This window comes from Phoenix dactylifera, unplaced genomic scaffold (genome assembly GCF_009389715.1).
Source record: "Phoenix dactylifera cultivar Barhee BC4 unplaced genomic scaffold, palm_55x_up_171113_PBpolish2nd_filt_p 000007F, whole genome shotgun sequence".
NCBI classification, from domain to species: Eukaryota; Viridiplantae; Streptophyta; class Magnoliopsida; order Arecales; family Arecaceae; genus Phoenix; species Phoenix dactylifera.
The window spans coordinates 2,578,153-2,597,650 of NW_024067666.1; the positions used below are offsets into that span (position 1 = coordinate 2,578,153).

General features: G+C 42.5%; 1 protein-coding gene across 1 annotated transcript; it reads left to right on the top strand.

Annotated features, from left to right (window-relative positions):
* The first annotated feature begins 232 nt into the window (after window positions 1-232).
* Window positions 233-9,195, top strand: LOC103709224 (50S ribosomal protein L25). Its single transcript, XM_008794465.4, has 3 exons — window positions 233-667; window positions 764-893; window positions 8,639-9,195. Exons 1-3 carry the CDS (start codon window positions 302-304, stop codon window positions 8,899-8,901), a joined length of 759 nt encoding a protein of 252 aa, XP_008792687.1. The 5' UTR covers window positions 233-301; the 3' UTR covers window positions 8,902-9,195.
* Window positions 9,196-19,498: the final 10,303 nt, after the last annotated feature.

Here is a 19,498-nt window from a genome sequence, read left to right on the forward strand (position 1 = left end):
TTCACACAAAGGAAAGTGAATCCTTCTTTTGTGCCAAAGATACAACCCATATCCCTCTAGGCCTTTATTTACCAATAAAGCATATACATGACAACAATGTGAAGCAAAATATGAAACTGTTCATCATGTTTGTTTATCCTTGGCTCCTTGCAGTTTAATCATATCTGCGCTTAAATGGGCTAAATTGGGCCTGGTTCTGCCTCCTTATAAAAGCAGCCCATAAAGCAATTCCTCAACAAACCCTGCATCGGCTCGAACTGGAGCCCATAAGCTCCACGGGCACCCCCAAAAAGCGAGTGCAATGGCGAGGTTGTGGGGCGGCGGCGGCGGCGATCTCCTTCGGAGGGCGGCAGTGGAGACGCCGCCGTGGCGACTGACGCCCTCCGCCGCGTACCACCGCACTATCCAGGCGGTGCCGAGGGAACACACCGGGAGCCGGGTGGCGGCCAAGCTGCGGGCCGCCGGCTTTATCCCCTCGGTGGTGCTGATCCCCGGCGAGGGCGGCGGCCCCGCTACCCGGAAGCAGCTTCTATCTACCGAGGCGAAGCAGATCCGGGAGATCCTCAAGCAGTCTCCCTTCTTCTCCTCCACCCCCATCCACCTCCAGGTCCGCGCTGGCCCCCGTTCCGCCGTCGTCCTCGATTCGGGCACCGTCCTCCCCATCAAGGCAGGGGAAAAAACCTCCTTTTTTATTGGATTTCTTCTTGATATTTTCATTTGGTTCATATGGTAATCTGATAAGAGATTTGTGGGTTGGTATCAGGTTCACAGGAAGGAGGAGACGGGAGAGATTCTAAATTTGGTGATGGCGTGGGCGGAGAAGGGATTGGAGCTGAAGTTGGATGTGCCCGTGGTATACAAGGGAGAGGACGTCTGCCCCGGGCTTAAGAAAGGTTTCAGAACTCCTTCATACTTGCTGCCGTTATTCGTTCTCTTTTCACTCATCAACTTGTTGTCTTTTGATTGCTCTAGACAGTTGCATTGGGTTTTAGGTACTTGGTGTGGTATTGAAGTGACACCTGAAGGGGCTAGCAGCTGACTCTTTTAGGCATTTTGTTAAACTATATTAGTGCATTGACACATGCAGTCATGTTGTTTGCATTGGGTTCTTATGCTATCTACTTGGGTTAACATAATCAAACCTTCTTGACCCTTCGTTGTTGTCAAGGGATTTGGCTAAGGAAAGCCATTTCGAAGGCATTCATGGTACTTCCTTCCAATTCCTTCAGGGACATGCTTTCCACTTCTCTGACCTCTTAACCTCTCCTTAAGTCTTTGTTGCACATGACCATACCATCTCTGTTGGTGTCTGTTAACTAATTAGTCCTTGGTCAATAGAGATATGGGAGCTTTAATATTGAAATGCTAACTTTGGATTTAAGTGGAACATGAAAATGAGTTAGATGATTGCATTTGTCTTTTTATTGAGGCCCTGATACTTTATTACTAAGGATCGTAATCTGAACATATTTGAAGGTGGTTTCATGTATGGTGATGTAAAAATTGTTTGGCCGCCACAACTTTGTCATTGTTTTTAATGCCTTTTTGAATCCTCATATTTCTCATATCCTAGAATTTTTATGCTTCTAGTAATCTCATCATTCTGAGCCCTATCATCCTATCCAGGAAAATTTGATGCTTGAATTTGGTGAGATTAATTTATTATAGTTAATGATGGACAAATCAAGATGTTTAAAATCTAGTTTCTGAAGTTGTCTATTGTTCCCTTATTTCTCTGCATACCTTAATCCTATGTTGGTATTCTGTACATGCTAGGAATGTGATAATGTCTTCTACTAATGGCCAGAATTTTGATATACATTGTGCAATATATCAAAATGAATTTAAGTCGATGGCTAGAGGGTTGTAGGGTTAGCATTTGTTTATGCTATGGAATTTATCATGGGCTTAATTGAAACTTAGGTAGGTATAATTTGGTTAAAATATCCAAGGCTATGTATTTTGTATCAAGATGAAGGACAAAAATAGTGAACATATTAGACAAGTATATTTTTTTAGTAGCACGACTGTCTCTTTTTTTCTTTATGGAGAAACTATGTATCGGTACCTATTTTGTCATATGTAATTGGTTTAGCCTCTTGAGTCTTGATGCTTACTCCATCTACCATGGGTCATAATTTTGATATACCTCATGCAATATATCAAAATGAATTTAAGTTGATGGCTAAAGGGTCGTATGGTTAGCATTTGTTTATGTTATGGAATTTATAATGGGCCAGTTTAAACTTAGGTTGGTATATAGTTTGGTTAGAAGAGCCAATGCATGAGTATCTATATTTTTTTCACACAACTATGAAGAATAAAAATAGCAAACATATTAGAGAAGTATAATTTTTTGCCAGCAAAACTGTCTCTTCTTTTTCTTTATGGAGAAACTATATATGTATTTAGGTATGTAGGTATGTTTCTTTAGGTTATTAATCCATAAGAAATTCTTTGCAATTCTTTCAACCTATAGGACAAGCATATGACCTTGTTATGTGACTATTTGAGCAAGGTATTGCCCATCCAAAACATGGAAAGAATCCAAAGGCCTAGTTAATCCACTTGTCCAGAGCCTCAGATCTATCTCTAGCTTTATTCTTAGGTGCCCCAAGGGGGCACTTAAGTGTAAGGGTAATTTATCCTCAAATCTAGCTCTAGCTTTATCCTTAAGTGTCCTCCCTCCCCCGGGGCCGCGCACCCCTTCCTTGTTGGATTATAAGCTTGTGGATAAGGGTAATTTTGACTTGGAATGCTTTGGTGGGCTTTGAGGTTAAAAATGGGGTTAACCTAAGAATTGCTCTTATCCTTATCCATGTTTAATATGTAACATGTCAAGCACGTAGGCTTTCAGGTTAAGTTGTCTCAATGTGCTTCATGGGGAGCTATGTGAGAGAGAAATTGATAGCAATGACGATATGGGAAAATATTCTATATCTCGTCTAGTTAAGATGATCCGTATAAATCTTATTGATAGCTTTGGTTGTATTTCTTCTGTCTACAAGGTTCTTGGCTTAATTGTGCTTGTGCATGAATAATGCATATGCAAAGTGTTTTTATGTGTAGGGTGGGAGAAAGAAAGTATTTGATTTGCATGGGAAAAATGAAAGGGCACACGGAGTAAGAGATTTTAATAGCAAAATCAAGCCTTGTTGAATGGGTTTGGAGGTTAGGTTAGCGTTTTGGGATAACGAAATGTGGAAAGAGGTAATTAGAAGAACCAGTGTAAGGAGGGGTTGGACAATGAAAGCTTTATTTCTCATGTTGGTTCCACAGAAGTAGGATTAACTACATTATAGTGTCGAAGGTATAGCCAAAGCAATGCTTATGTGCACTCCAACTCTTATTCCTTATGCCATTGTAGACTGTGAATCACATGATTTACCTTTTCTTTCATAGCCCTCATTCCAACTCCCATGTTTGTTCTTCTTGTGAGCTACGAAGTTCAGGACCATAAGAGAATGGTCTTGGAGGTTTAGAGCACTGGCTTGACCTGTGGTGAGAGGATAATGTCCTAGCTTCAATTTTTTGCAACATAGGTAGAAGTATTTGTGATTTAGTGAGGACAGATAGGACTAAGGATGCAAAAGAAGGTGACTTTATCTCTGTATTAAGAACATGTCTTAGGGACAGAAATTGTTGAAGCTATCCACCTTTTGGCTTCACAACTCTGTGTAAATTGTCAAAATGGGGGGAGACTTGCAAATTCTTAAGCTTGGAGATGGGAGACAAACTCATCTTCATTGTTAGACTATTTTATGTGTGTCTTTTTAAGTTTTCTTCTTGTAATTGGGAGAAGCTGGTGAATTCTGTGCAAGATCCCAATATTTGTTTCAAGCAACCACTTTAGTGGAAATCATCATTTTAGAGATCATTGTTGGGAAGCAAATTATATTAACAAAAGTACCGCTTGATTTTGAAAGAATAGTGCAATATTTGGTCATCAAGTCCATAGCAACTTCACTTGGACGTTATGACAGTGGATCTATATCTTATATAACTGGTCAGCCTAAGTGAAGGTACAAAGTCTTGGTTGTTGGCTGGGAATCTGTGTAGGAGTGATGGAGGTCTTCAAATGAAATTTGACCATTAAATGTCTAAAAATACTGTAGTGCTATCAAAATCAGCACCTAAATCTTTGTTTGAAATGAAAGTTTATCAAAACCAGTAAATGCCAAATACTGTTGGCTGCCAGCTGGACCTTATAAATTTCAAACAGCTTGTTTATTAGGATGTGTAAAACAAAATCTGAGCTTAATACCCAGAAACTTCTACTTTAGGTGTTGCCTGTATGTTAGAAACTTATAATCATGCCCCTTCCTATGTGTTTCCTTGTTCTAATTTTTTTCGATGGATCCACTTCCTCATATTCTGCACCTAAATTCACTATCACATCTGCTCCTGCTATTAGTAACCAAGAGAGTAGGTGGTCAAGAAGAGAGGATGCGTCAGCCAGAGGAGGAGAGGAGGGACTGAGTTAGTGTTCCCACTTTACCAATTCTTGTCCACAGTCCACCATTAGATTCTATTTGAGATTTAACTGATATGTAATATAACAGTATAAGCTATAAGTATAATATTAAATACTCTATATCTTGTTTAAGTTGTTTAGTTGGGTAAAATTTGGCAAGCCCAAGCCCAGCTTGATTTTGAATTGGTTTTAAAACCTAGCTTAGTCTGGCCCATCAGCTTGAAAAACTTTACCCTGCCCACCCAAAACCAGGTCAATCAATTTTGCACAGGTATAATCATAAACTATATGATTTCATAATTACACAAATCAAGCTCAATTAGCCTACTGGGTTGCTACACTATTCTAACGGCCTAGGGATAGCTCTTAAGGGCTTGTTGCATCCATGGTGACCCATAGAGAAACCTAAATTTGACCCAATTGTAACAGAATTGGTCTGACAAATCCATAATTGGCCAGTCAATAAGAAAAATGTCACCTAAACCTGCTTGTTTTGGACAGCTTCAAGGAGGTTCATGGATATAGTTAAAATTTGCCACCCTTACCATGTTAATAAAAGTAAAAAAATTAATCTCTCTTTTCAACAAGAACTGCCATATTGTCTTTTAACACAAAAAAAAATGCTTATTGCACGTATGGATGAGAAATTTGTATAAAATGCTGAAACCATTCTTGAGAAGCCATGTTTGAAATTATGAGGCTTTGATGTTGAACTACAAGTTTAGGTGTTTGGTTGCTTTCAGTTAAGGCAAAGATTTTGGGCTTGCATTGTGATCCGTGGTAAGGTTGGAAGACGAAGTATGATAGAACTTGTTAGGTAATTGAATGGCTTTAGATTCTGGAGTTTTTCTCGGTGGCTCTGAAATATTTTCACAATTAATAGTTGATTGGTGGTGACACATAATATTACCAAGTAATTTTGGCTGGACCAGCATCATATATGGATATCATGGAGTCAAAAAATAATGCTTGCCCATTCACAAGTACTCTGTGTTTATACTAATAATAACCTAACACATTTTTTCGTTGTTTTGCTCATGAGATTAACACATGCCAATTGTAGATTAACACTGTACATGTGGTGGTAGGATTACCACAACTGGCCATTTTGTGAGACTGGCCCTCTAGTTCTATTATCGTTTATAGTACATGTATTGGTATCTGGTGATTGAATTATGTTCTATACAGACTGTTTTTACTTGAATGCCGGAAGAACAAAGTCATGACCACTTCTTTGTCTATCACGACTGTTGCATTGATCACGACCATAATTGTAGTTATTATATAGCACAAAACAGGTTGGGATACACTAAATGAGGAGAGAATATGGGTGATAATGATGATGTTCCTTTGCTTCGTGAGAAACGTGTCCTCATTCTATTTAAAGTGATGATTGAAACTCGTGAGTAGGTGAGCCTAATACTAGTTCATGTGTTCGGAATATGCAAGTCTCATTTCTAGAGACCAAAGTCCGTACATCGATAGTTGTTTGAACTTTCAGCTGGGTGGTTAATCAACAAGAACTGAACAAAGAAAAGTAGTGCATATCTGAGAGAAATAGTTGTGGATTTGCTACCCATTGTTGGTCAATTAATTTTTGATTTGGATATGGGAAACTATTGTTTCTTTGAGAGTAATGCCTTTGCATAGATTCTGAAGTACAATTTTGATGGTAGGGGAGAGAGGGGAGGGGAGGAGAGATGTATCATAATCTATAACATGACTTTGAGAGGAGTTCAGTGTCAACCAAACAGGAAACAGTTATCTTTGTCTAATGTGAAGTATGTAATTGGGCTTAATTTTATTTGTTTGTTATTCATTGGATCTGTCTTGGAGCTACACGTAGGCCTTTCGCCATTAGGAGGAAATTAAAATCCTCAACTCCATCCAACAAGAGCTTGCACTATAAGAAAATGCCTTTTTTCTTTCCCCTCCCCTTTCTTAAGGGAAAGAATTAAGCAAAGTCCAACCCACTACGAAAGGGGAAAAAATACAATTTAGAGCCTGTTTTGCTATTCCTATAGGATTTTTGCTGAAAATTCTATGGGATTCGTGGATTAGGTTGTCTATTTAAGTATGGCCATGTATCAACCAAACTCTACCCAGCCCAAATCCTATACAAAGAAAAAAAAAAGACATCTGTAGTTTTTTTGTTTTTTCTATAACCCAAAGGCTAAGATCTAGGCTGTGTTTGGACAAGTTCTTAGAAAATGAAATCTAGATGGACCAACAAACCCACTTCTTGCAGGATTTTCAGCCCAATCCTGTAGGAATATCCAAATAGGCCCTTTGCCGTTGGGGATATTTTTGTGTGGAGGTACAAGAGAATAAATCTGTTGTTAATGAATTTGAGAAGTATGTACTAACATTGTTAAATCTTGAGAAGAAATATATATAGTTATGGATGTTACAAGTAGGGTTGTGAATGGGTCAATTCTACCAATGACCCAACTCGATCCCAACATGATTATACTCAACTTAATCCCTTTTTAAGGATCCATGATTGGGTCAGGATCAAAAATTGGTCCTAATTTAAAAACTAAGTCAGGTTTGCATTTTATATTTTTCAACTGACTCAACCTGTATATTATCTATGTCTAATTTGGGTCAACAAAAAACAGGCCTGACACGGCCTAGACTTGATCTAGCCTAACCCAAAATCCCAAATCATATAAAACTTCTTTTCCTTCACCTTAAATATCTTCCCCAATTCATCAAATGAATTCTCATTTAAACTAATCTCTCTGTTAACTTTGATAACCCCATCTTCTCTCACCTTCTTTCACTTAAGTATATTTAGACATTCATTATTTGTTTTGATGGATTCTTATATATAATATTCTCACATATATAAATATTTATTTTTAAATTATAGTTTGTAAAGTATGCTTAAGAACAATCATTTTCTTGAACCAAATTAAAAAGTTTTTTGAATGCAAATCCATGTTAAGTGGGTTTTTAGATTTATTTAATAAGTTAATGATTTGATATTTGTAGCTATGAATGAATAGCTAATGCAGGCCTAACACAAACCCAAACAACATTTTGGGTTGGTTTTGGGTCATACTTGACCTTGATCCAAGCCGAATGACCTGCCCGGTCCAAACTCTTTTCCATAGACCTGACCTGGCCCATCCCAATCAGCCGACGGGTTGGTCTGGATCCAAAATCAAGACCCTAACATGTACTGGTTCAGGTTGGGCTCATGCATTTCATTGGTCCGACTCAACATATTTGCAGCCCTAGTTATAAATGAGATGGGGGAGAATAGTGTGTGTGCGTGCGTGAAAAGATCGCAAGGAGGTAGGAAGATGGTAAATAGGACTCTAGTATTAAACATGACCTTGAAAAAGCGATTTAAAAGATGGATATCTTAGGGATTTTGGACAGATGCCTTCATTTGATATTACTGCACAATGTTCAAAAGAAATGCTCTAAACTGCTCTGAAGCAAAATAACAATTTTGTTCTGTCTTCCAAAAGGAGAATAGGTCTTTAAAACAGTCAGAGATTTGAAGAAGAGCTCAGGATGAATGATGAAGCCATAAATGCTAGGAGGAAAACAAAGGGGCAAATAATACCTAACCTCAAAACAGTGGGGTATTAATATGAATGATAGAAGGGAAAAAAATTCTGGTTAGGAAAGTTAAACTAAAAAAGTACAAAACAAGCAATTTCCTGACATATACATGTGCAAGGACACAGACAGTAGTTGATAAGAGCGTCTATCAGTCAGTTATGCTTACCCTGCACTACATAGAAACATGCTCCTAAACGAACTTTGACAAAAGAGTAAAATGCAAGCAATACAATCTCTCTAATCTCTTTAACCTAGGTATTTGCTAAAACTGCCAAGAGACCTTACCAGTCTTAGCTGGCACTTTCAGTTTAACCATATCTGTCATTCAGTGCCAAGATTTGCGAAGACACAAGCTATAGAACAATTGGTGGCAGAATCCAATTTGTGCATGATTATTCTTATAATTTGTGGCCTCATGCTTATATTCCTATGATGGGTATTATACTCATGAGAATTGCTCTTCTTTCAAGCTTTATTTCACGTGCTCTCTGAAGCATCAAATGTTCTCTCTGAAGCATAGCTTGTTTCTATCATCATCGCATCATCAATTTGACCTGTATTTTGTAATTTACTTTGTACATACAGGGGGTTACCTGCACAAGATCAGGACCAGCCTCAAATACCTCTGCCCAACTGAACACATTCCTCCAAAAATTGAGGTGGACCTGACAAATCTAGATATTGGAGATAGAGTGTTGATGCATGATATCGAAGTCCACCCATCATTGAAGCTTTTGAGTAAAAATGACACCATGCCCATTTGTAAGATCTTGGCGACAAAGCCTGTTGAACCAGAACCCAAGCCAATATCAGAAGCCACAGAAACACAAGAGGCTGCAGGAGTCTAGTTTAAACATTGAGCGAGTTTTCAGATTGTAGCAGGAGCTATTTTAAAACACTTAAAGAGTTAGCACTATGAGAAGGCTTGCAGATGCACTGATCTATGTTAGTTTGGAACCATAATTCCAGCAAACACCGCGCAGAGGAGTCTTACCACATGGAATGGTTTTGGTTGGATGGAAGGGTAGTTCCATTCTATATGCTTGAAGAGCCTTTATGTCAGTGCTTTGATGGTTTTAACTGTAATAATATTATAGATAATAGATGAGGCCATTTATGTTTTTGCAGCATTAGTTATGCGATCTAATATGAATCTTTTGTGAATTGTTTTGAATGATTTATAACTTGCATCATCCCCCTGTTGCTGAACATTGGATCCGGAGGTGACCACGGATCGAGGAGGAGGAGCTCCGGCTGGTGGTGCGGTGGCGGACGGCTGTCTCCAGCGGACCTGCAAGAAGCCTGTAGCCGGAGGTTCCGGCGCAGGCCCTTCGATGCTTAAGTCAGAGAGGGATTTTGAATGGAGAGAAAAAATAGAGAGAAATGATCTAGGGAAGTCCTCTTTGGCCGGGGAGGAAAAAGAGCCCCCCCCCCCCCCCCCTTTTTAGAGGAAGGGATGTAGCGGTTACCTGTGACCGGGTGTAATTGTGCGAATCAATGAATTATCGTAAGTAGTCCGAGATTTCGGGCTAGTTGGCGATCCGTTGAGATCGTGTGAATTTAAATGTTGACAGTCGTTAAGGCAGAGATTGCGGGATTTGATCCCGGATATGGAGGACTTGATTTTCGGTGGAGTGGGGAGTCTGTTTCTCTCTTTGACTGGGTCTTTCTTAATCTTGAGGTCGATCAGGCTTAACTCAGACGAGACCATACCTGCCAAGGTCATACCGAGATCGAGGTCATGAACTCTGGGGTCGTTGGTACCGAGATCGGGCGCTCTGAGGTTGGGCGCTCTGAGGTCGGGCGCTCTGAGATTGTGACTACTGAGAGTATGCTTGTTGTCATCACGTTCGTCATCAAGTGTCAGCGATTTGACCATATGCTTTGAGTGATCCATTTTTTCCCAATACTACCCCTCGACTTCCGAGTTCGAGTTCGAGCGCTTTAGGGCATCTTCAATGAGAGCACGAGGCGACGGTTTTTTGCTTTTTGAGGCGATTTCAAGCTGTGGGTTCATGATGAGGTTCCAGTATTCGACGAGACGTCGATTTGATTCTGCTTTTAAAGCGACGATCCAAGTTAATACACTGGTTCGGTTTCTGAGGTCGGCACGTGGTGCGATCTACATGGGAGGCGCAACTTGCTCTTATCGATCTGAACCATTGGGAGGGTCTATATAAACCCTGGCGTGGCCCTAAAGGCCTTTATTTGGCCGCCGTAGTTCTTGTCTTCTTCCTCTTTCATTTTCTTTTTCTCCCGATCGTTATTCGGCCTTCCTGGAGGTGCTTCAAGGTGTTTTTGGCGATTCCTCTCGGTTCTTTGCTTTTGTCCATTAGCCTTTCCAGCGAGGACTATGGTAGGTTGTTCTTCTCACGTCCGCTCGGAGGACTGTCAGTCTTTCTTCTTTGTTGCTCTATTTTTCTTCCTCTTTTCTTCTTTTTAGTACTGTAAGTGAGACAATATCAGGCGGCACTTCTCCCTCTGCTGGGGCTTCCTCCTCTCGCGGGACGGAGCTCGGGCCAGAGGTGAGTCATGGTCCAGACAGGGTCGAGTCAACCCTGACCAGAGAAGAATTGGGCACGACCACGATTCGGACCCAGTTCTTCTCTTCATGCGAGTTTGAACTTGAGTTCGCGGGGCCGTAGGACCGAGTTACTAAGCCCTCTCCAGGTTGGATCGGAGTGTATGTGGAGACACTTCGGGCTAGCCTGAGATGCCCCCTGCATAGGTTCGTGACCGAGCTTTTGGAGAGGTATCGCCTCGTCCCAGCGCAGCTTGCTCCGAACTCGTGGAGAATAATCATTGGATTTCTGTCTCTTTGCCTCACTCACGGGATACCGACCTCGATAAACATCTTCCGCGGGTGTTATATGTTGAAGTCTAACTTCGAGGATGGAGGGTGGCTATACTTTGCCCTTCGGGGAGGTAGGCCACTATTCCGAGGTGCTCCTACCTCCATCCGTAGATGGAAGAAGAAATTCTTCTTTCTTTCCTCCGATGGTCCATGGGGGTTTAACCCGTCATGGGGCTAGCCAATAGTCAAGGCCAACAATAAGGTCTCCGAACTGACTGTGAGCGAGCAGAAGATTCTTGCAGCTCTTCGTGGTTTGAAGGAGGATATCCTTCTGAACGACCTCCTGAGCGAGGAGGCTTTGATAAACGTCGGCCTAAGCTCGATGCGCTTTGAGGGTAAGGACGGTTGTGCGTCATTTTTCTGTTTTGCTTCTTACTCTTCTTCTCTTTTTTCCTTTTTGAAGTTAATATGAGACTTGTGCTTTTCTTTTCCTTTTCAGAGACCGCAGGGATGATGTCGAGCAACGAAGCCCTGCTCGCCCAATACCAAAAAAGAACAGCCGAGGCCGGCGGAGCTCGTCCTATGCCGAAGCCGCCCCATATAGCTTTAATATGAATCTCCTCTCCTTGCATTAGTGATTGCCCTTTTAAAAATAAAAAATCAGAACCAATTTCTTCAATGCATGGAAGGAAGGACTCTTGGTTTGTTCAGAAAAGATCCATCGTTCGAAATGCTTACAAAGATATCGACAATTGTCTTCTGAACCCTCCATTATTTTGTAATTATTTTCCCACTTGAGGCATGCTGCATCCTTACCCAAAAAAGAGACATGTTGCACGCAAGCTTATCTAGTTCTTGCATGGTGCGTTCTTGTTAAGAAACAAAGTATCTCCTGCAGCTTAACAACTACGATGGTGAGATGGAACAAGATTATTGTATTTTTTTATACTGGAACTGTTGCGGGATTTTCACCCCGGCAACAGCCTTAGTCCCAACCGAGCCGAGCAGAAAGAGACTGCGTCCCCCACGAGGTATTGTCCGCTTTGGGCGCTCCGGTCCGCGCGTCCAGCGCTGACGGAGGGAGATGTTTCCGGCCCGCGCGTCCAGCGCTGACGGGGGGATTGCCCTCACGGTTTTGTCCCACAAAAGGGCCCTCGTGAGGAAAAGGCTTCGCCCTCCTCATTATAAGGCACGGAACCTTTCCGCTCTAGCCGATGTGGGACTAAATTCAAGGCCCCCTCCCCCCCCACAACATAGCCCCCCCAGCGGGAAGGTTCCGGCCAGGTTTTACCCCAACGGGCCCCCACAGTCCTGGAGGGTAGTCAATGGAGAGAGGAGGCTGCCCTTCCTCTAGCGCCATCTGTTGCGGGATTTTCACCCCGGCAACAGCCTTAGTCCCAACCGAGCCGAGCAGAAAGAGACCGCGTCCCCCACGAGGTATTGTCCGCTTTGGGCGCTCCGGTCCGCGCGTCCAGCGCTGACGGAGGGAGACGTTTCCGGCCCGCGCGTCTAGCGCTGACGGGGGGATTGCCCTCACGGTTTTGTCCCACAAAAGGGCCCTCGTGAGGAAAAGGCTTCGCCCTCCTCATTATAAGGCACGGAACCTTTCCGCTCTAGCCGATGTGGGACTAAATTCAAGGCCCCCTCCCCAATCTGTTGCGGGATTTTCACCCCGGCAACAGCCTTAGTCCCAACCGAGCCGAGCAGAAAGAGACCGCGTCCCCCACGAGGTATTGTCCGCTTTGGGCGCTCCGGTCCGCGCGTCCAGCGCTGACGGAGGGAGACGTTTCCGGCCCGCGCGTCCAGCGCTGACGGGGGGATTGCCCTCACGGTTTTGTCCCACAAAAGGGCCCTCGTGAGGAAAGGATTTCCACCCCCCATTTAAGGCACAGAACCTTTCCGCTACTAGCCGATGTGGGACTAAATTCGGGTGCACCCCCCCCACAACATAGCCCCCCTAGCGGGAAGGTTCCTGTGGCGCCTCCCAGTCCTAGGGGGTAGTCTGCGGCAAGGGGCGCGGCCCTCCTTCTAGCGCCAATCTGTTGCGGGATTTTCACCCCGGCAACAGCCTTAGTCCCAACCGAGCCGAGCAGAAAGAGACCGCGTCCCCCACGAGGTATTGTCCGCTTTGGGCGCTCTGGTCCGCGCGTCCAGCGCTGACGGAGGGAGACGTTTCCGGCCCGCGCGTCCAGCGCTGACGGGGGGATTGCCCTCACGGTTTTGTCCCACAAAAGGGCCCTCGTGAGGAAAGGATTTCCACCCCCCATTTAAGGCACAGAACCTTTCCGCTACTAGCCGATGTGGGACTAAATTCGGGTGCACCCCCCCCACAACATAGCCCCCCTAGCGGGAAGGTTCCTGTGGCGCCTCCCAGTCCTAGGGGGTAGTCTGCGGCAAGGGGCGCGGCCCTTCCTCTAGCGCCAATCTGTTGCGGGATTTTCACCCCGGCAACAGCCTTAGTCCCAACCGAGCCGAGCAGAAAGAGACCGCGTCCCCCACGAGGTATTGTCCGCTTTGGGCGCTCCGGTCCGCGCGTCCAGCGCTGACGGAGGGAGACGTTTCCGGCCCGCGCGTCCAGCGCTGACAGGGGGATTGCCCTCACGGTTTTGTCCCACAAAAGGGCCCTCGAGAGGAAAGGATTTCCACCCCCCATTTAAGGCACAGAACCTTTCCGCTACTAGCCGATGTGGGACTAAATACGGGATTATCTAGTTCTTGCATGGTGCGTTCTTGTTAAGAAACAAAGTATCTCCTGCAGCTTAACAACTACGATGGTGAGATGGAACAAGATTATTGTATTTTTTTATACTGGAACATTGTAGTTTGATTCAGTCAGATCTGCTTGCATATTTTTTTAGTATTGCACCTTTTCTCCTTACAGGTTGCCTGGATTGCTATTAGAAAACTTGGTCTGCTTCATTGACCTTCTTGGTACTCTGAAGCAGCACGAGTTCTATAAAATTAAATATCACCATAAAAACTTTTACAGACGCGCTTGTGACGTGATTTGCATGAACATCCAAGTTTTGGGGGTTACTTTTATATCACATTCTCAGTTTTTTTAGTCCCTGTATTTCTTTGAGGTAGTCTCCTTCGCATAGAAGGCTGCCTAACATTAAAATACATGAATTATTAACTGTAAAATATGAGAACATGTATTACATAATTCTTCATTCCTTCCACAGGCTTAATATATATATATCTTTTCGATTCACATCAGTTGGAATTTATCGGTGTCGAGAAATTGGGTTTTTTTTATAGAATTTCTATAAATTTTCTATTATTGTTTTGAATCATACCACTACTCAGGAATAAGTCAAAATCACTGTAAGTTTGCCACATTTATTATGAGGTTTGCTCATCTCGTGAAAGTGACGAGTATTTGTTTGTTCTTCTGGTTTTAATTTTTATGAGCTGCAAGATTAACCCCCTAGACCTCGTACAATCTTGACATCACAACCCAAGCAAATCAGTTTGGAAACCAGCTTGCACTGAGCTGCAGTATGAGTTCGCCACGGGTGGGTCGAGCCGAGTCCATGTCCAATTCAACTCGGATGCTACAGAATTGGCTTTAGGTCTTAGATGTAGACACCACCGACATATGACTCGATGGGTCTTAGATGTAGACGCAACCGACATATGACTCAATGGGTCTAGAACGGGTCGGATCTTCTCTTGCAGGTCTTGTTGGGGCAAAATTTTAGGGGAGACAACTTTTTACCCACTCTTGTCGGGTGAAATTGGATCTATGTGGGTCCGGTCGGCTAAATTTCGAGGGGACACGGACTTGTTGACCAACTCTTGATTGGTTGAATTGGGTCCGTGTGGGTCCAATGAGTGTTTTTGATGGAAAATGGAGGAAGTGAGGCACTTCTCCCGGGTTATAAGGAAACTATTTACAAGAAGTATTTACAACATGGGGATGCTACATTGGAAAGAACAAGCTAGGAATGGCTGTTTATGAAACGTCTTACCAACTCTTGTCGGGTTGATTTGGGTCCATGTTTGTCCAATCAAAACATGTTCAACACCATGAAATCCAACACAGACTTGTTTACCAACTCTTGTCTAGTTGAATTGGGTCCGTGTGGGTCCGATGAGATCGCAATCCGCACCTTTTTCTCTTTTTTTATTGAATTGAAAAATGGAGGAAGTGAGACCCTTCTCCTAGATTTATATAAAACAAACTATTTACAAGAAGTATTCACAACATGGGGATGCTACATCGGAAAAGAACAAGCGAGAAATGGTCATCTATCAAAGGTGATGGTGAGTTCGCAAGTTTGTCATGACTGGCCAAAGACTTCCCAAAACACCATGAAATCCATGCATCTTCCATTTGGAATTCGGAACTTCATGAGTCTTAACATTTGGGTCCGAATTAGGTCGGATACAAGTTGGTCGTGTACGCATCGGACCTAAGTTGGTCATGCACGCATCGGACCTAAGTTGGTCTCTCCAAGCCACATGCACACCTAGCATGGGTGCATATCCATCGTCAATACGTTCTTCCAAGTGGAAAAATTATTGTGACACCTCGTGCTAGGCTAAAACATTTGTTGGCAAGAAAACTTTTGAAGCCCTAGAATCCAGAACCTTTTATAGGACTTGTTCATCTTTCCAATATGCCAAAAAGCCAACGTGAGACCAGAACATGGACTCCTGTTCAAAAGAAAACAGTCCATGCAGCACCCTAGGGCTTGGAGGCTCGGACTTGAAATTCTTTTCTCTAGTCTTTGGCGTTTTCCTTTATGTAGCCATGGTCACTTAAACGTAGAAACCCTAGAAGGGCAACCAGCTCAACCTCAACCAAAAAAAAAAAAAGGTTTTTGACCCAGGCCAGGACCTAATAGTATGGTACTTGGTTATAACAATTGAAGCTTCTGACTGTGAGGCCCAATAGTTCCACATCGGAAAGATTTGTTCTAGAGCCTGTGCATATGAGGCGGGTGTCTCCTAATCCTGCAGACGCGTTTTAGGAGGAAAACAAAATCGGAAAGGGGTGAAGGACGCTTACGTGAAGCCCCGGAACCAGACAATATCTGGCAGGGGAGCCCCGCGGTCCCTCCTCATGTGGCCCCCAATGGGCACTAGGTGCCTCACGTGCTCCGCGCAGACGGGGGCGTGACATTGAGTGGTATCAAAGCCAAGGACGACTCTTGTCTGATGGTGGGAAGGATGTGAGGCCCAATAGTCCCACATTGGAAAGACTCATTGCAGAGCCTGAGCATATGAGGCGGATGTCTCCTAATCCTGCAGACGCGTTTTGGAAGGAAAACAAAATCGGGGAGGGGTGAAGGACGCTTGCATGAAGTCCCGGAACCGAACAATATCTGACAGGGAGCCCCGCGGTCCCTCCTCATGTGGCCCCCAATGGGCACTGAGTGCCTCACGTGCTCCGTGCAGGCGGAGGTGTGACATTTGGTACACATGTATCAGAGCTGGTTCTTACTATCACAGATAGAATAATGTTATGGCGTATAATAGTTTTGTATGTCTTTTGTGACCTAAGAAGCAAGAACATGACAATAGCATCTATAATGCTGCTGTCTAGGTTTAATATTCCCATGCCGATCTACTACATAGAAATTCTTGGGTTTTGGCCCTCAAGCAAGTTATATATTATCTTAGCATTTATAATGGGAGTGTCCGTTGAGCGATTTGCCTAAGCACCTAGGTTTTGGGTCGTCCCTATTTTCGTCCTTGATTTCTTATCCCCTTATTCTTTCTTTGATTAAAAGTATCTTTCCTTGAATGTCACATTGACTATTGAAATCATTGTAAACACCTCATGAATAATTTCACACTTGGGAATCATGGACTAGTTGCCAAGACGGATTATAAACACATCAACTTCCACATGAGCTCTTTTAGATAGGAAGGACATGGAAGACTAAATTAAACTTTAATTAATAGATAATAAAACATAGTTTTGAAATTACAGAGTGAGAAATTTCAATAAGGATGTTTTGCAAAAATGATCATTCCAATATCACTTTTTGCGGGAAAAATTGTTTTTTTGGTTTTGCAAGAAAAGCCATTCTAAACTTTTTTCTGACTGAAATACCCTTTGCTTCTACATCTCAAAAAATGAGCTTATGTGACATAAATATAGGAAAAAAATGATAGCTTAAAGAGGAGAGGTACACCAAAAAAGAACCCTTTATTGCTCACCATCACCACTACCATCCACCACTTGCCATTTTTGTTGTTCATTAATGTATCTTGTTGTTGGTTTCTATCATCACTAACCATCATTGATGATTTATGCAACATATTGATTATCTCCATCAATGATCTTCATCATCATTCACCATTACTAATTAGTAGTTATCTTTACTATCATTCATCGCCATCGCCAATAATCTCCATCATCACCTGATGGGGGGAAAAGTGGACTACCCAATACGTATGGTTAAAACATCCGAATCCGACAGCAAGCGTAATCTCGGTAAGCATGGTCTCGGCAGGCATGATCTCGGCGAGCATGATCTCGGTAGGCATGGTCTCGGCAGGCATGATCTCGACGAGCATGATCTCGGTAGGCATGATCTCGGCAGGCATGATCTCGGTAAGTGTGATCTCGATAAGCATGATCTCGACTGTGCAAAGCCCGATTGACCTCGAGGCCAAGGAAGCCTGGTCAGAAGCTGAGACCGATCCCGATTCCACCAACAATCAAGCCGGTCTCGAAATCGGAGCGTTTGCCTAAAGAAGGGGTCACCAAATCCTCCATATTCGCGATCAAATCCCGCAGTCTCCACCACAATAGCTGTCAGCATTTGAATTCTTGCAATCTCAATCGATTGCCAGCTAGCCTGAAATTCCATATCATCTAAGGTTTCTTGCAGGTCTGCTGGAGACAGTCGTCCACCACCATCTTGCAATAGAAGCTCCTCCTCCTGGTTCGCGATCACCTCCGGGTCTGATTTCTAACAATAACATCATCAACCATCGCCAATGATCTTTACAATCATCCACACTACCAACGATTTCTACCATCATCTGCCACCATCAATAATGCTCACTATTACCTATAAAAGTCTTTATAATGGTGGTAGGTGATGATGGAGATCGTAATTGTTAGTGGGTGATAGTAGGGATCACTAACAGATACGTGTTAATGGAGATTGGAGGTGATGGTTTGCAGTGGTGGAAGTTGTAGGTGTTGGTGAGGAAATTGTGGACGATGATGGATGTTAATAGCATAATCAATGGTGAGAGAGATAACCGAGGATTCTTTTTCTATGTTCCTTCCTTCTCCTTTAAGCTATTTTTATCTTTTTTCTATATTTTATTTTATAAAATCAAATATTTTTATCCCGTTCGTTCTCGGTATTTCAATCCACAAAATATGGTAACATTTTTCTCTGCAAAACAGAGGAAAGCCATCAGTTCTTGCCAAAACAAATAATTGAATAACCCTTTTTTTATAAAAATTCCCTTTCAACGATAAAGACTTCATCATATTTCAAACACGCCGAACCAAGTCTACCCAAAAAAAAAAAAAATCAGCTCCAAGAAATGCTCTGACCCAGCTCGACAGCATCAAAGGTACGACCTTTTCGACGTAATTATCAAAAAGTCCGCGTACGATCGCCAACTTGGTTGATGTCTCGCCACGCGAAGTAGATCTGCTGCAACCCTCTCAACATCCTTCACTATTCTAAGCCCATCCGTCGCCTGCCACGTGTAATTCTATTTGGGACTCCCACTATAAGATGTTGAACTTAGTCAGTACCAACCATGCTTAACTCATAGTTTATTAACAATATTTTTTTATGATAACTTGAATGGAGACTGATATATATTGATAAAAAAAGTTTTAAATACTACCCTCTGGCTATTATTATAATGTTTTGATATGGTACGTATAAATTTCTATCTTTAAAATATTTATTTCAAAAAAAATATTTTTAAGAGGCTAGGAGAAAGGAAGCGACTAACAATTTTGAAGAGTTACATAGATTCCACTTCTGTATTAAACTTCTATGAATTATGTAGGAATTAGAATTTAGGAAAAGGTTACTCTAACCTTTTTTTTCTTTTTTGTATATGATTATCACAAGATGCATATCTATACAGATATATAAATGTATATATACATGTATCGGTAATGATAAGAATGATGGTTGTCAATTAGCATTTTCACTGTTTGTCTATACAAAAAAACTATTTTGAAACTGAGATTTCAGCATCGAATAAGCTAATAATTTGCTTATTTTTCTCTTTTCTGGATGTTTTTTGGCAAACAACAGCCACTGCAATAATCAGTTGTTGTATTCATGTACAGTAACAAATGTCATTGATAAAAATTTCTATAAAAAACCTTTATAATAAGATTACTACGTTATTGAAAATTTTTCAATTAATTGGCGTTCCCTTGTGACCTCTTCAAAGGCATTAATATTTAATACTGCCTTATGGCTTCGAGATATTTGAAAAGAACCAAGGGTTTACCCAGTCGCTTGACCTTTAAGCAGGCCAAGTTTTACAGAGGTTTATAAGGAGTCATAGGTGGACCCAAAAGCGCACTCTTAGCCACCAAGATTATGGGACCTCAGCTATATAAGGCGCCACGTGGTCTGGTCTTACGGTGGGACCCAACGGCAGCTTTTTATCCAATCGGCCAGGGAAGAGATGCTTCGGAC

Bases quoted from the DNA above. Each gene is read 5' to 3' on its own strand.
- LOC103709224 (XM_008794465.4), top strand. From the start codon at position 302: ATGGCGAGGTTGTGGGGCGGCGGCGGCGGCGATCTCCTTCGGAGGGCG. The intron at 668-763 runs GCAGGGGAAAAA...GGTTGGTATCAG, and splicing joins GCACCGTCCTCCCCATCAAG to GTTCACAGGAAGGAGGAGAC. The intron at 894-8,638 runs GTTTCAGAACTC...TTGTACATACAG, and splicing joins CTGCCCCGGGCTTAAGAAAG to GGGGTTACCTGCACAAGATC.